Raw genomic sequence first — 15,520 nt, forward strand, 5'->3', positions numbered from 1 at the left:
AACTTTTACTAATAACAGCAACTTTGAATGTTGGCAGTTGCACACATACTAATGGTAGCGAAATTACACTAAATAATTGAAATAAACCAACTAGTCATAGGGGCTTTTGCAAAATAACATCTAATTCCACAAAATATATCGCTTAACATTTTTAGGACTCTATCATAAAAATGGCAATATTCATTTTAGTCCTACCACAGCGCCATCTATAGATTTTTAACGTGCTGATAACTATTTTATCAACACTGCTCTTTATTTTAATTACATAATAGTTAAATATTTATTTGACTAAACAAATTAGATACTTCAGGCAGATATGAAAAATTATATTTGGCGGTGTACTAATGTAGATACGATGTTGTGCTTCTAAATAATGTACACAAGTCGGATACTTCAATCACATTTTATTCACACAAAGTACTAATGTCTATATAATAATTAACAAAACGTTATTCAGTAGATGATATTCCTAATATTATGTTGAGACAGATCAAACTAAATAGGTAGTAATACATTATTATTACTAACAATACTAAATAGGTACTTTACAGTAATAACTTTAAATCTATTTAATATTTCGTTTAGTATATATAATTAGAATATTTCATACAAAACAGTAACAATATGGGTACCTACTTGTATAAGTGTGGGGTAAAGTAGGTAGGTAATAGCTGGGGCTGCTCGGTACACTGCAAGTAGGTAAGCACCTACGGTGCCGCAACGCATATGACGCAGCTATACTACATAGGTATCGCCGCAGTGTCGCTCCACTCGACTTGCATAGTTTGAGCCTACAGTATATACCAAAACAGAAATCGCTCATATATTGAACACTTCTTTATGGCGCCCAAATAAATATTAAAAAAAAAGGTCAGGTTAAGGAGCCGCCGAGGCCGACAGTGTTACAAAGATACTGATCCACCTATTAGATAATTTGCTGGATATCCGTTCAGCGACTTTGGACAATCTCTCAGAACAGTTCCGCACTTAGTCAAAACTACTAATATTGAATTTGATGCGAGAGTCTTGATGACCAGCTCCTGGTCATTTTGATCATGCCCCTCTAAGGCCGGCCTCTACCGCTGAGCACTTTCTACCATTTGGTGTTTACCTCTCGTATTCTTTCCAGTAGCAATCACGATGTGTGTTATTTATTTATTCTTTGTTTTATTTTTTTTACGTAACACTCTTCAATCCTGTTTTTTTTTATGTAACCTGGAATGGCAAATAAGCTGACCTGCTGGTAAGTGGTAGGAGTCACCTGTAGGTATGAACAGAGGAAGAGCAACGATGTCATACCTCCATACCTTGAAATTACACTGCCGCATCCCAACCATGCAAGTCCAGCTGCTGGGCGACAGCATCCTATTGCGACAGGCAGGTGCCGACCTATCGTAGTGTACGCTACCTAATAAACTAGTTTAGTTAAAAATTAGGCACACAATAAACAGTACCTATAGTTATATAGTAACAAAACAGGCCGATACCATTCAGTCTTCTCGTTACACGCAGCTCATACAAAACTTTATATCGTCTACGTAGGTAGGAATTCTGTCGATTTCAGCGCTATGTTATATAGGTGAATGTGTAAATATAATATCTATAAGCAATATAATATGCAGGGGTGCCTACAGATTGAAATCTAGATACAAACATCGGCAACACTGCACCCTGATTTGTCTAATCCTTCTTGGGTGATTTCTTTTTGATTCATACACTCTTTATAACTGATGCAATATTACAAACAGCCCCCTGGACGATTATGCAGCATAGGAATCTATCGATACGTTGTCACTGCCGTATAGGCACATGTTTGAGGCGTCAACGAGTATCCTTTGCTATACAAAGGACACTGGTAGTGCATCTATGCGTAGGTATTGGAAAGTATATTTTTCAACGTATTAATAATATAGGTCTCCTCAGGCAAAGTTCTTTTTATGGTTCAAGATGGAACAGTGTACCCGCTTCCATATGGGCAGCAACGAAAACGTACGATATATTCGTTCGCCAAGGGGGCAGTATACACAGCTGTACGACAAAATGGTATGATATGACGATCTATATATTTTATACATAGTGACAAATGATATGTACCTACATACTGTAGACATATTACAGTAGGTATATTGTATCTAATTGCAGGTATTTAGACACAGTGGGTACTTTGGACAGGGTCTACGTTTATATGTAAATAATGTTATAACATGTTATAGGTAATAATAAAAATTTTGCAGTCACTTAGTCACGATACTCTCGTTATTTCATAATGTTTACGTAGGTACTCGTATGTATGTATGTATGTAAGAGACAAGAGATGAAAAACTCGAAACATGACTCTTCATACCTATTCCTCACCCGGTAATAGGAGGTGATAGGAACAAGATTCTAGATAGTGTTACATCTGCTGCGGACTCTATCACTCGCCATGATGCGACGTTACAATAGGAGCTTTGAGCCGCTGCAAAGTGGTGGTCGCTGCTACCGCAAGCATTTTGTCGAGCACAGAGCCGGTACGGTCGGTTTTAACCATCCATTGTCCAGCGATGAACTTCTCAAGACTATCACTTGGTTCTATATCAACGCCTCACATGTCCTATATATAAACCCAGGGCCCCACCCACTGCTTCATTGTAGTGTAGGAGTACATTTACTGTGCTGTGCCCGACTTCGTGACCTCAACGTATCGGTTCTTGTGTATATTGATCTTGTAATATTGATTATCAAAAACAATTGTACTCATGCATATCACCGGAGCGCTCCTAGCACCGCACCAGTCTATAGGGAGGCCTATGTTCGGCAGTGGTCACATGACGGCTGATATGATGACGACAATATCAACGAAATACATTGTTCTTGTTTCGAATAATTACCGTGCAGCGACCCCACACCCCGATTCCGAGACCAGCCTCTTACATTCCACATACTATGAGTACCTATATATATAGAAATAACCGATTAGAACTTTCTCATTTATACAACTCGACTATATTGTTTACTGGGGACTCCACTAGGCTGAGATCAAAAGAGAAACGCCCACACAAATAAATAAATAGGTCCATACCTAGCTAAGATCTTATTTTGTCTTTTATTTGTTCAATTAACCTTGGCTGAACGGCAACACGGCAACGTCAGCTTCATTGGGTAGGTACGCTGTAATTTTAGAACGTGTTTCCAAACATCACCTACATATAAATGAGCCTACAAATTATTACTTATAATTTGATAGAGATTTTAAAGATTTTCAAACCACAATATAAATATAACATCAATTATAGTGAATTAATTTAACACGTACTGTGGCTCTGTCTACGGCCGCAATGTACATACGAGTACAACCGCGGCACAGAAACATCCATCTCTCTTCACTCACAACTTACTACGCTTCGCTCAGCGCCGCCACCGGTCAGCTTGTTACACAAACAGATCACAGAATGCCTCTGAGATGGAAGTGAGGAGCGAGAGGTCTCTGTAGAATGCTGTCGAGGTGCTCAACAGGGGTTGCTAGTCGCAACATGTACGCGGTGGCGGCACCGAATAAAACTACCTCAACTAGATTAGGTACATAGCGTCTATACAGATGAATCAGCCCAGCTCAACTTTACAGAATAGTGTACAGTCCCTGCCTGGTCGACCACATGGTGACAGGAAAGCGATGGCTATTCACGATAATTAATTTCTCATTTCAGTTAAGGAATTAACGTTCTAACAATTTTATCGCCAGTGCCGCCAATATGGCGGATATGGCCGCGAATATGGCCAAATATAATATATAGCGAATATCGCTTGCAATAAGGACTCTATCAATACATTTAGTATTGATAGAGTCCTTATTACAAGCGAGCCCATAAGTCTTGTTCAAATGTCTCATGTGAGCGCTGAGTGAAACGATTTTATTGATAGATTGCTTTGTATCATGTGCAGGGAGGCTGGACAGTAAAATACAGTGGCAGTAGCTAGTCAAAGTACTTGAACAGTTACTGGAAATATTAAGTATAAAATTATTAACATATGCAGGTAAGTGACTAATGTTCCTTGAATAAAGTTTATTCATAGGCGTATTTAATGGGGGGCTGGATGAGCCGCGCCCACCCTGGGATGCCAACAAGGCTTCGCAGAGACATGTCTGATGGTACGATACCGCCTTTTTAAGGGGTCAGGTCCCTTTTGGAGAATAATCTCAAATATGCCAATGGAAAGTTGTTCATAATCCAACACTCCACATAACAACTTCTATTTATTCTTCTGATTAACCCTGTATAAGATCTATTTATAAATAAAAAAATACGTCGCGGTAACAACGGTCGCGATAGCCACCGTCGGCGTGTTGTTGTAGTTGCAAGTGGTTGCAGGTGGCTCGCCGTTATAATACTGCAGCTACATGAAATAAAACTCAAATGGGCAAGTGAAAACAATGTACAGTGACACAACGACACGACAAGAGCGAGCGGCGGCTCGCCGCTCACTTGATGGAGCAGGCGAACTGGGCGCGCAGCCGCCGCAGCGACACGGCCGCGGTCGTCTCCGCCTCCGCCTCCGCTTCCGCTTCCACCTCCGCCTGCGACAAGCGAGCGCTATAAACTGAGTTATACAAGTAGCGAAGGAAAATCTTCATGTTAACTAGAGGGACATTTTATACAAAAGTCGTCTGCACGTATCCCTTTATCCCATCTACGTTTCTGTCGTGAAGCAGCAGTGCTTTGTTTCGGTTCAAAGGGTGGAATATGGCAGAGAAATTATACAAGACGGAGGCATACCATAACACTATAGTCCTCAGGAGTAGCAATGCATAAGGGGTACCACGGCCATCACAGTATCTGCTGTGATGTCTGTGGTACTTACTGTTCGTGTCTACAGGCAACTGTTACCACTTTCCATCAGGCGTGCCGTCAGCGTGTTTTCTATTCTATCATAAAAAAAATTGTTTTATTTACTGACCTCCACGCAGACCATCCGCGATGACTTTGTTATCATCTGTCACCTTAGTGTAGTATAGTAGGTACCCTACCAACATCAACTCCATCTGCACAGGCGGGCTTACCATTCCATTTATAGAAAAAAAAAAATAACTAAATTAAGAACTGTAAAAAAGAATTACCTTGTAGTGCGTAGTATCGTTGTTATCATTCTCGAGATCATCGATTTGTAAACAAACTGAAAACAAAACAGTAAGATCAGATAAGTGCACCTCGGTCGCTACCCTTTGGAGTGCTGAACACACCACGTCTATAGAAAATCGATTTATTATTTCATCTCGACAGTGTTTACACCTGTACAAACAAACAGCCGGACACACAGATAAAATTGAGAGAAATATGTTTTTCCCGTTTCTATCTACTTTGCTAGTCGTCCCCAGCCCATCATCGCGGTTGTGATTCGTTAAAGATCAGTTATTATTATTGAGAAAGAGCTGGAAACCTTGTAACACTGCGACCTCTGTGATCTATTGTGCTCGCCCTTTTTAACGTTCGCTGCTAATTCCTGGCAGTTATAGGAATTTTAAAATGTTCTTAGTAGCCATGTTTTTTATTTCTTAAGGAGATTAAAGTATATTTCCTAAAAGAGATATATCGTTTGTGCATGCGTGTGCCGCAGCCACAAATTATGTACTGTAGCGTTTCTTCTGCGTCATGACAAAATATACAAACGGATTATGGGTATAACCTAGTTGGGCCAGGTGCTTATTTCGTTTGCAGTGTCCAATGAGAGAAAACAAATGTTGTTTTTACTCGAAAGAATTAAATTCTTTTAGTAGCTCCTTAATCAGAGGTTTCCTGTGATTTCATTTAGTTTTATTTGCTATTTTTAAGCATTCAGAGCTTTAGGCTTTGAAGTATGCAAGCTTCTGGTCCTATTTGGGCATTCTTTGCCCAGTCTTTTGCTAATTGGTCAGTTACTTCATTATTCATGTTTAAGTGATCAGGGATCCATCTTCAGATAATGTTATTTCTGCTTCCCAAGTCGATTAATAATATTATACAGTTCTTTATAAATTTTGATTTATTTTTTTTATTTAGTTATTTATTGAATCCAGTACTAGTACTAGCGGTGGGGGGAAAGGGATTGTTAGTAATGGGGTCTAATAGCCCCATTACTGGCAATATATCCTCTCAGGTGGAGGTCACTCCACCCGGTTCCTCCTGGAAACCATCATGTTTAATTTATGTCGAATTCATCATGGTGGGCCAACTAACCTGCATTCATTCTCACCTATCATCTTTCACTGGTGCCTCGTCGGTGTATACCAATAGCGCGAGCGGGGTTACCAATCCATTATCCCATTAAAAAAAAAAGTACTAGCGCTATGCTATATACTAAATATATATATATATATATATATATATATATATATATACTAAACTAAACTAGTAGTGACACTAATGCTGCTTAATATATTATTATTGTGAGTGGAAGATCTACGTTATTAATCTAATTAAGTTAATCTTTTGTACATTATATCATTAGGAAAATCGATTTCTTAGAACTAATTTTAGTATGTATTAATTATTAGTGTCTCAAAAAATTCTTTTATTTAGCAAAATTTTTAAATTTCGAAAAACTAAATAATCAACGACACTACATAATAATACTCGTAGATATATTATATATGTACACACCTTGTACTGAGTACTCTGTGGTGTAGTGCCGTTGACAAGATACAGATTATGTTTTTTGACATTTTTTATTACTGCTTTGGCGCTAAATAGCTACCAGCTCCAGTATTCTCCTTGAGGCGCGCCGCGATCGTCCTCCTGGCTTTTTACTTATGCAAATAAATATAGCAATATGATAACATAGTAAAAGTTGCCCACCGGGTGACGAGTGGCGGCAGCACGGCGGCGGAGCGTTGCCGTTGTCGTCGGCGGGCGCAGGCCGCTCGCCGCCGCTGCCGCTGCCGCCGCCGCCGCCGTCGGCGCTGCCCGCCGTGCCGGTGCTCTCCCAGCCGCTGCCGCTGCCGGACATCGAACCGGAGCCGGAGCCCGACGCGCACGCACCTGCTCACGTATACAACCGTCAAGCATTTCTCGGAGACGTTCCGCAAGAATCGAGCACTCACAGTAAATATACGAACTGTCGGTGTGGTCCGTGCGCCGGCTGATGGAGAGACTGGGCGAGGAGTCCAGCTCGAGCGAGGACTGCGAGGCACACGACGCCTCCGTGTCGGAGCCGCCCTCCCCCTCCGACTCGCTCGCCGTGCGCGCCGCCTCGGCCTCATCGGCCTCCTGTTCCATCACCTCCTGTCACCCGTACACGACCATTAGTAGCAGGTACACACATGCATGTAATATATTCGAGTACAAGTGCTACTCGTATGAACGTGCTCTCATGCGTACATACGTGTCGCGAGGCGAGGGCGCGGCGCCGCGAGCCCGCGCTGCTGTCGCCGCTCGAGCTGCCGCGTCGCGGCCGCGGCTCGTCTATGGCGGTTACACACATAAGTTAATACAAATAAATACTTTGTTCGACTAGTCAATATAGAAAGGTTGAACATTCCAATAAATGTTTATAAAAACCTGTGTGGAGTAGTGTAGTGATTTTTACCGACGAAAAGTTAAAAAACGACCATGACTGCTTTTAAAAATAATAAGTGTGTATGTATCGTATGTCGCGGATTAATATTTATAAACATTTTCTGGAACGTGCCAATATTTTGAGAATGGATACTGACCAGCACGCTTGTGTGCGTTCACTTTATGTTGCAGTAGAGGGTAGAAGCCGCGCGCGGTGGTATTGTGCGGCTCGTACTGCAGGATCAGGCGGCAATACTTGAGCGCTTCGGCGTACTGCCGCTGCATAATAGCCGACAGGAACTGGCGACATATATGGTACATAGCGTGTTATAAGGTTGCGGCAGACCTCCGATTACGCTTACAACTAACAAGGGTGAGTGATGATTGTTGTCATGTCTAAAATAGGAACTGACCTCGGCGAGAAACTCGCTGGGCGCTGAGGCGGCATCGTTTCCGTCGGAGCCCTCGTCCGGAGAGCAAGGCGGGCGCGCGTCCATAGCGCGCGCCGTCGCCGCCGGCAGCGTCACCACGAGCCGGCGCGGCGCCGACAACACCGGCGGCGGCGCCGGCAGGGGCGGCGCGGGCGACGCGGGTGAGGCCAAGCGCCGCCGCTCGCCGAGCCGCAGCGCGGCACGACACGCGGTGTCGAGGACGCGCGGGCCGGGTGGCGCGGGCGGCGGCCAGTGCTGGCGGACAGCGGTCGGCGCGGCGGCCCGCGGCGGCGCCGCCCGGTACAGCCGCGCTTTGGGCACCGGCCGCCGAAATGTGCGCTTTCGACGTCGACCGTGCCCTTCGCTTCGCTCGGCTTTCAGCTTAGTTTTCGGCGATGGTCCCGGGTAGCTGCAGCAATTGTAGCAAAGCCGTGAAACGACAAGTGTCAGAGTCGCTTAGAGTTCACAGTTGGATTTATACTCACAGTCTGGGGTTAGGAGTATAGGTGCGAGCAGTGCGAGCGCGAGGCGAGGCGTCGGATCTCAATAGCCGCGGCGGGCGCGGTGCACCCAGATTTATCACGTCGTCCGCCTCGGCCTCGCGAGTTCTTCTGAAATACGATAAGGAACCAATACCTAGTTTTATAAGATAAAAAAAAATATACGGAATAGTAACACTATCGATGAACGGGGTACCAATGAAGGATGACAGTTGATAATAGAGTTAGATCAGTTAATGGCAAATTCAACGGGATTTTATCGCGATGTTTTGCTTCGAGAACCGCGTAAAAGTCGACCTGATATTAATAGGATCGCAAATGACCGATGGTGTTCTATTACTAACTATTCCAGCCTGTCGGTGCCTTTATTTTATTATGACAAAAATTATGTAATAATAACCCTGCTTCTCATATTCCATGTTATGAGGAACTAGGCAAGAAAAGGTCATTTCTTAAATTGGAATCGAAACCGGGACGGAGGTCGTCATTATCATCATTGTCACTGAAGACATTTTATTATTTCACAAAAAAATAACCATATATGAGTATATCTAGACTATAATAATACTTAAATATGATAATACTAACAAAGCGGTATTCCGACATTTAAATAGATATATACATAGCGAGGATCGAAAACAAATGCTCACTGCAAAAAACACGAATCTTATGCACATGCAGTAAGCGGATGACTCTATCACCATCGAACGGAGACAATAGCTGTGGCAACGCAATTTAAAAACAAGCGCACGATACCATACGCAAGAATACCATTCGATATGTTATCTGGAGATAACAGACGTTTGCATTTTCAAGTTATAGAAATATCCTATACTTGTCACGGAGAGCATACCCCACGTCGATTCAGTTCTCTAGTACCACAGTCAAGACCATACGGAACAAAGTTGCAGACGACATGGACCGTTTGCCAGGCTGAAAAAAGTGATAGCATGCTCCTGGATAGGCAGCAACTATGATTTATTTATTCATTCATTTCTGTGGTACATCAACAGACTACAAACAAAACTCTTACCAATAGAATACAACAATAGCATTATAAGTTTGCAATCCAATTATAGTTGTACTCAACATTCACAGAGATGAAACAGCATACGTTGGTTTTTAATACAAAAAGAATGTTAATGAACGATATAATTATCAAAAAGACAATGATGATGATACTCGTGGAGCTATTTTCTTGTATGCATTATGAATACTCCATGCACGCGTTCCCGCTCAATTTAAACAAGTCAGCCGGCTGCAGTTGAAATGTGAATAAAAATAAATGTTGTATACGCTATCTGCTTATATTAAGTACTATTTCCCCGTGTTCTATCTTCATCTACCAGTGTCACTCTCTCCTGTTGTATGTGTGCTTTTAAGTTTGTATATGTTATAAAAAATACATACGTATTTGTTTATATGTATATATATATACATATGTATATATTCACATATACATATATGTGTGTATCTTTATACATATTTGTTTATATATAATAGTGCGCCACCTAACCTTTTTTTCTTTTCTCAATGTCCTCTACTCAAAGATTGAAAGAGATTGCTTAGCGATAAGGCCGCTTTTTGTATCATTTCTCATTACAGTTAAATGTATTTACTATTTTATAAATGGTGCAATAAAGTGTAAAATAAATAAATAAAGTAATATCAAGCAGAATTTTGGTTGTAAATCATTGCTTGTTAGTGTTAGTTATCATTTACATGGGATCCGTTAGGTACGCTGAAGTTAATGTGGTGTGCCCGAGTCCCGAATGGGTGATAACGTGAAAGGTTAATGTTCCCGCGGCCCGTGGATCGATGAATGCGACTAGTGCCACGAGAAAGTACGCGCCGCTAGGCCGCCGGGGGCTCTACTTAGGAACATAGAACATATATACGGCATATATCATATGTAGTGAAGCCTGCGCTACGTGTACTAATTAATTCTAAGCTGACAATGCCGAATAACCATTGCTCAAGCGACTTCCAGAAGAAGGAGATAATCCAAGTCGACTGAGTCTTATTTTTGTTACACAATTACGGCGTCAATTTTAAGTTGATTTTTACAATTCTTTTTACAATCTACGGGGTTTGCTCTCGTGTTGGTCTCATTTTAATTTCGTAAAACAAATAGTTCAGTCCTCTACAATCGACTGATGTTGATAATTATTTTTTTTTCTTAGAAGCCTAGTTTTACATGTAGGTACTGTCACTGAATCTCGGATTGTTACAACTTTCCGTAACATTTCATACCTCTTATATGTTGCTTGCTACATGGATGCGGTCCGGTACATATAAGTATAATGTGAAAAAATAATAATATTATACGAAAGTCGAAAGTGTTCTTCTTGTCTTTGAAGCATGTTCCTAATAATTTCTAAACATATAGTGTTACGAGTTTATTACAGACTAGCGGTCCGTCCTGGCTTCACACGGGTGGACATTTTTACATTTTAAAAATTGATCATTAAGGCTGCACACGCGACGGAAGCTTAAAAATGGAGTAACTTCTCCCATTTGCCCATATCCCGTATCCCATATTCCGCTCCTATTGATCGTAGCGTGATGAAAAGTATACTATAACCTGCTCCGAAGTATGAAGGAATACCATGGAATGGAATACAATGGAAATACCATGAGGCGGGATGGAAAGAATTCCCACGGCTTCTCCCTACAAAAACCCCTGCGCAGGGGGAAGCCGTGGCCAATATCTAGCGTGATATATGTTAATATGAAACATGATTGTTGTAGGTAGCCTACACAAGTACAATCTAATATTGGTTTATTACAACGTATTATTTATATGTATAAGTTAAGTTGTATAATATGTATGTATATATATTATACAACTTAGAATGGTAAACAAGCTGATGGAAAGTGGTAACGGTCGCCTATACACATGTGCAGTACCATGCACATAACAGAGTATATATTATTTATATACGTTGTAATATTATTCTATTACTAGCGGCTAGTCCCGGCGTCGCACGGGTGGACATTTTTAACATTTCCCTTCACTGCAGTAGTTTTTGTTTCTATAACAAACATACAGACAGACAGACAAAAATTTTAATGATTGCATTTTTGGCATCAGTATCGATTACTAATCACCCCCTGATAGATATTTTGGAAATATATTTCATGTACAGAATTGACCTCTCCACAGATTTATTATAAGTATAGATTATAATAATAACAACTATGGAACTCTATTGGTGTAAAAAGCTTCCGAGTTGTCCAATTTATTTTGAAAATAATAATTATATTGTTCTAATATTATTTTTAAATACACAATCAGGATTTATTACTACTTCTTCACAGTTCTGCTATGAGTACGTAGTCACGACGTGGTACAGTACAATCCACGTCGAAACGTCAGCTATAAAGAAGCAGGTGTGTACGTACTATTTACCTGTAAAAGCTTTTTCATAGCGTTAAGTCCCGATTGTGTATTTAAAAATATGTGCAAACAACACTAAAATTAACTAAACTAATATTAGGTCGCTACTGTGTAGCTAGTGAGCAAAACAGGCCCACCCACCTGCAGTCGGCGACGTCGCGTTGACCAGGTGCGGCTACTCTCAAACTGGATTTAACAATGATTACGTCTTGGCTGCGGGCACCCGCCTTTACGCCCTCTAAATTGTTCCTGCAAGACAAAACATTTCCATTCAATTCAATTGATTGCCCAAAAGAAAAGTAACAAAGTTTAGTTTCAGTTGTGAAGAACACAGTTTTTTCAAAGGAACTACTATTTTCAACCGACTTCCAAAAAATGGGTTGCTTAATTCGGTTGTTCGGTATTTTTTTTAACTTATTTAAAGTTATACTTATATAAAATATACGCCATTAATTACCATAATTGGTAATAAACAGATATAAAAAAAATACAATCGACTTGAAAATTCTTTTCTTTTTGTAGTCGATTGAAAATTATTTGTCCTGCTTGACACACAGCCGAAACTACTAAGTCTAGAAGGCTGAAATTTGACAACATCCATTTATTTTATAACATAAGCTTTCGCTAAACTAGAATTTTTGAAAATGTAGACAAAAGGGAAACATGACACCACGCGTGCTAAGCCACTGGCAACAGATAGTAAAGTATATTATGAATTTTAAAATTGTGAATCGGAATCATATTTTAGAGAGTCCAACGACTCGGCTTGTTGGTACTAGTAATCTGGACAATATTCATATTGGTATGCTGTAGGAGTAATAACACAACATCTGAAGCATCTCTATTCGTTTCGTCGAGCGAACGGTGGGAGCACCGACTGGCCTGCCTGCGCTGCGCCCGCGATCTCCCGCGATATTTGGCTGAACAGCATGTTTTGATTTATTATTTGTTACATTTACTCGCTTAGAATTAATTATTTATAATAAACATTTCGTTCGGCTTAATTATTTACCAGAGGGAGATTTTGTACAAAAATCGTTTGCTTGAGTACCTCTATCCCATTCGTGTTTCTACCATGAAGCAGTTATGTTTGCATAGTCATGTTTCGGTGAGGGTGGGATATGGCAGTGAATTTACACGGTACATAGGAATATTACCTGGGTCCTCAGGAATGGCAACACATGGGTATATCATGGGCGAAACAGTATATTCTGTTGTGTCCACTGTACTGCTCATGTCTAGTGAGGAAGTCAATCACAAAAGTAAAAGTAGCATGTCGTATTTAGTTGCCGGTCTGCTATAGAGGCACACGTCGCCGACAATGATAAGAACTGTGATTCCCCCACGTATTGGCGTATTTTAGACTATTTTCCGAGGGAAAGGAGCTTGGTCCTTTAAAAAATGCGCGTCTCGAGTATGTACCCTCAGACATGCCTTTGCACATAGTTTAAAACTCCGCTTATCATCGTGGAGTAGGCACCAGAGTATTATGCAGTGGGCATGGTCCACTTGCCTCCCTTAAATACGCCTATGCTGCTACGTAGTGCAGAAACACTCGAGTACTATATATGTTTACAATATAAACTTAATTTTTTTTTTATAAATTAAATCACTTTTTAATAATATCTACCCCTAGGTATATATCTTTCACGCGTTGTCTTGTTACTCACGTATCAGGAACCATCGTGATTAACGTTATTCTGATATTCGACTTGTCCATATTTTTTGAACATATTGGAATGCGACGTATTGTTAATTATTCACTTAGTACCGAAGGTTTATTTTGTACTACTCGAGGCTCTTGTTTATAAATTAGTAAAGCAACAATGGATAAATTGGTAAACTTTACCTGCCTGTCTCACTGCTGACGAGGATCAATTAGACAGGTAGGTAAATGCAAATTATATTTAGAATTCTATCACTGAGAACGTAAAAGGACTATTTGTTGGCATACATTGATAACTCCACTTGAATACTGCTTAGTGAATTCAAGCTAACTAAAACGACATGGATAAAATCTTAATCGATGTTGATATACTGCGACGTAGCGACGAGACGGCTCGCAGCCTGCTGGAAGGTGCATCTTCCCAACAGGAGTTCGGCCTGCTGGCGACAGTGCCAACAACCCCCGCGTTATGCAACGTACACATTTCAATACTATCAGGCGTCCCAGTTATCATTCATGTTGGATGTTTTTAACTTTAGCCTTTATTGAATTTTCAAGTAAAGTTTAGTTTCAAAAATTATGAACTGATAAGCTATAAATGGCTGCTCACCTCTATTACCAGTAGGTACACATGACAACACATAAAACCTGTGTAGATAGCTGATAAATGAGTATCTACGTGATAAAATTGTCACGCGCCAATATCGCGTCCAAAACAAAAGCACATTTGCAATGTATCGATTGTGGAGCAACAGTTTGTTTGGTGGGCCGTGCTCGTCGCGGCACAGGCGGCGCGGCGCGGCGCAGCGGCGGCCGCGAGCCGAGCCACGTGGCGTTATGGGCGTTCTGCACTAGTACCTCCACGACCGAACATTGCGCCATCCGCTTCCGTGGTGCGAGCGCGGTGTATCGCGGCGAGTACGCTGGCACGGCCACCGCGGCGCCTTCCACCGACTGAGTCGCTCGCTCGCCGCCCGCCTCACATTATCAAGGCTCACAACGAAGCGCACTGCGCATGCTCTACTCATACTATTATACTACCATTGAATGTTTATTTCGTTTTCTTATCTAAGGCCATTTTATATGACTATCTAGATACCTATTATATTAAACTGGATACAAATTTCTACCTAAGCCTTACATTTTTATACCTATCTGTCGCCTATATCTCTGCTAGAGTGTATCAATAATTATTTAATGTTTGAATATTTTTTTAATTAATTTATCGTATTGGTATCCAATACACCTCAAAGTTTGAAGACGGAGCTCTATAACTAGTGCGTGTTGACAATTATGACTTATGGAATCAAAACATGGTCCTACATGATTACCCGTATGCAAAAACTTTAGATTACTCAGCACGCTATGGAGAGGGCTATGTTCGGAGTTTCCAAAATGAGGATATCCGCAACAAATCCAAAGTGACCGTCATCAGGGCTAATAATTAAATTGAAGTGGCTATGAATTGGTCACATAACTCAAAGAACCGACAACTTATAAGGAAGAAAGCTTCTTGAGTAGCAACCCCGCACGGACAAACGCAGTATAGGATGACTCCCCATTAGACGGAGTAATGATTTCAAATGCATTGCAGGATGTCGGTGGATGCAGGGGGCTCAGGACCATTTCAAATGGTAATTTGTGGGAAGGCCTATGTTCAGCACTGCACAGATAATGGCTGAGATGATGATGGTGGTGGTGTTGACGATTGGAGTCTTGACTATTTCCTAACGAGCGTAACTTTTTTATGTAAGTTACAGAGTCTCACAAGATCGGCCTTCTTAACCTATCGGAGTAATTTTAATTTTACTTACACATTAATTCCAGGCTTAGTTTTGGTAACCATTTTATTTTCAAATGTTTCTTTATGCCTAAACACTGATAATTTTAAAATTTTACGACAATATTATTCACATATTTTTTTTTATTTTATTACAAAAATACTTTAAGTCATTTTCGAAACAATTGAAATCCATCATTCCACGTTTTTTATACAGACAAACTTTAGGTATTAG

At 40.8% G+C, this 15,520-nt stretch overlaps 1 protein-coding gene across 5 annotated transcripts; it reads right to left on the reverse strand.

Moving 5' to 3' along the window:
- Window positions 1-387: 387 nt before the first annotated feature.
- LOC113519074 (sterile alpha motif domain-containing protein 1) lies at window positions 388-15,478 on the reverse strand. Of its 5 annotated transcripts, none has more exons than XM_052893577.1 (10): window positions 15,320-15,478; window positions 11,981-12,088; window positions 8,425-8,550; window positions 7,922-8,348; window positions 7,667-7,808; window positions 7,336-7,415; window positions 7,070-7,235; window positions 6,810-6,992; window positions 5,096-5,151; window positions 388-4,571 (listed from the first exon to the last, which is right to left on the reverse strand). In XM_052893577.1, the coding sequence occupies exons 1-10, from the start codon at window positions 15,349-15,351 to the stop codon at window positions 4,146-4,148; spliced, it is 1,746 nt and encodes a 581-aa protein (XP_052749537.1). In that variant the 5' UTR covers window positions 15,352-15,478; the 3' UTR covers window positions 388-4,145. The 5 variants fall into 5 exon arrangements, with proteins under 5 accessions (XP_052749537.1, XP_052749536.1, XP_052749539.1 ...); XM_052893576.1 differs by lacking the exon at window positions 15,320-15,478 and adding an exon at window positions 14,364-14,673; XM_052893579.1 differs by lacking the exon at window positions 15,320-15,478 and adding an exon at window positions 14,364-14,673 and having other exon boundaries at window positions 4,322-4,555.
- Window positions 15,479-15,520: the final 42 nt, after the last annotated feature.

The sequence above is a fragment of the Galleria mellonella genome, unplaced genomic scaffold (genome assembly GCF_026898425.1).
Source record: "Galleria mellonella isolate WM207_F2 unplaced genomic scaffold, CSIRO_AGI_GalMel_v1 utg1812, whole genome shotgun sequence".
Taxonomy (NCBI): domain Eukaryota; kingdom Metazoa; phylum Arthropoda; class Insecta; order Lepidoptera; family Pyralidae; genus Galleria; species Galleria mellonella.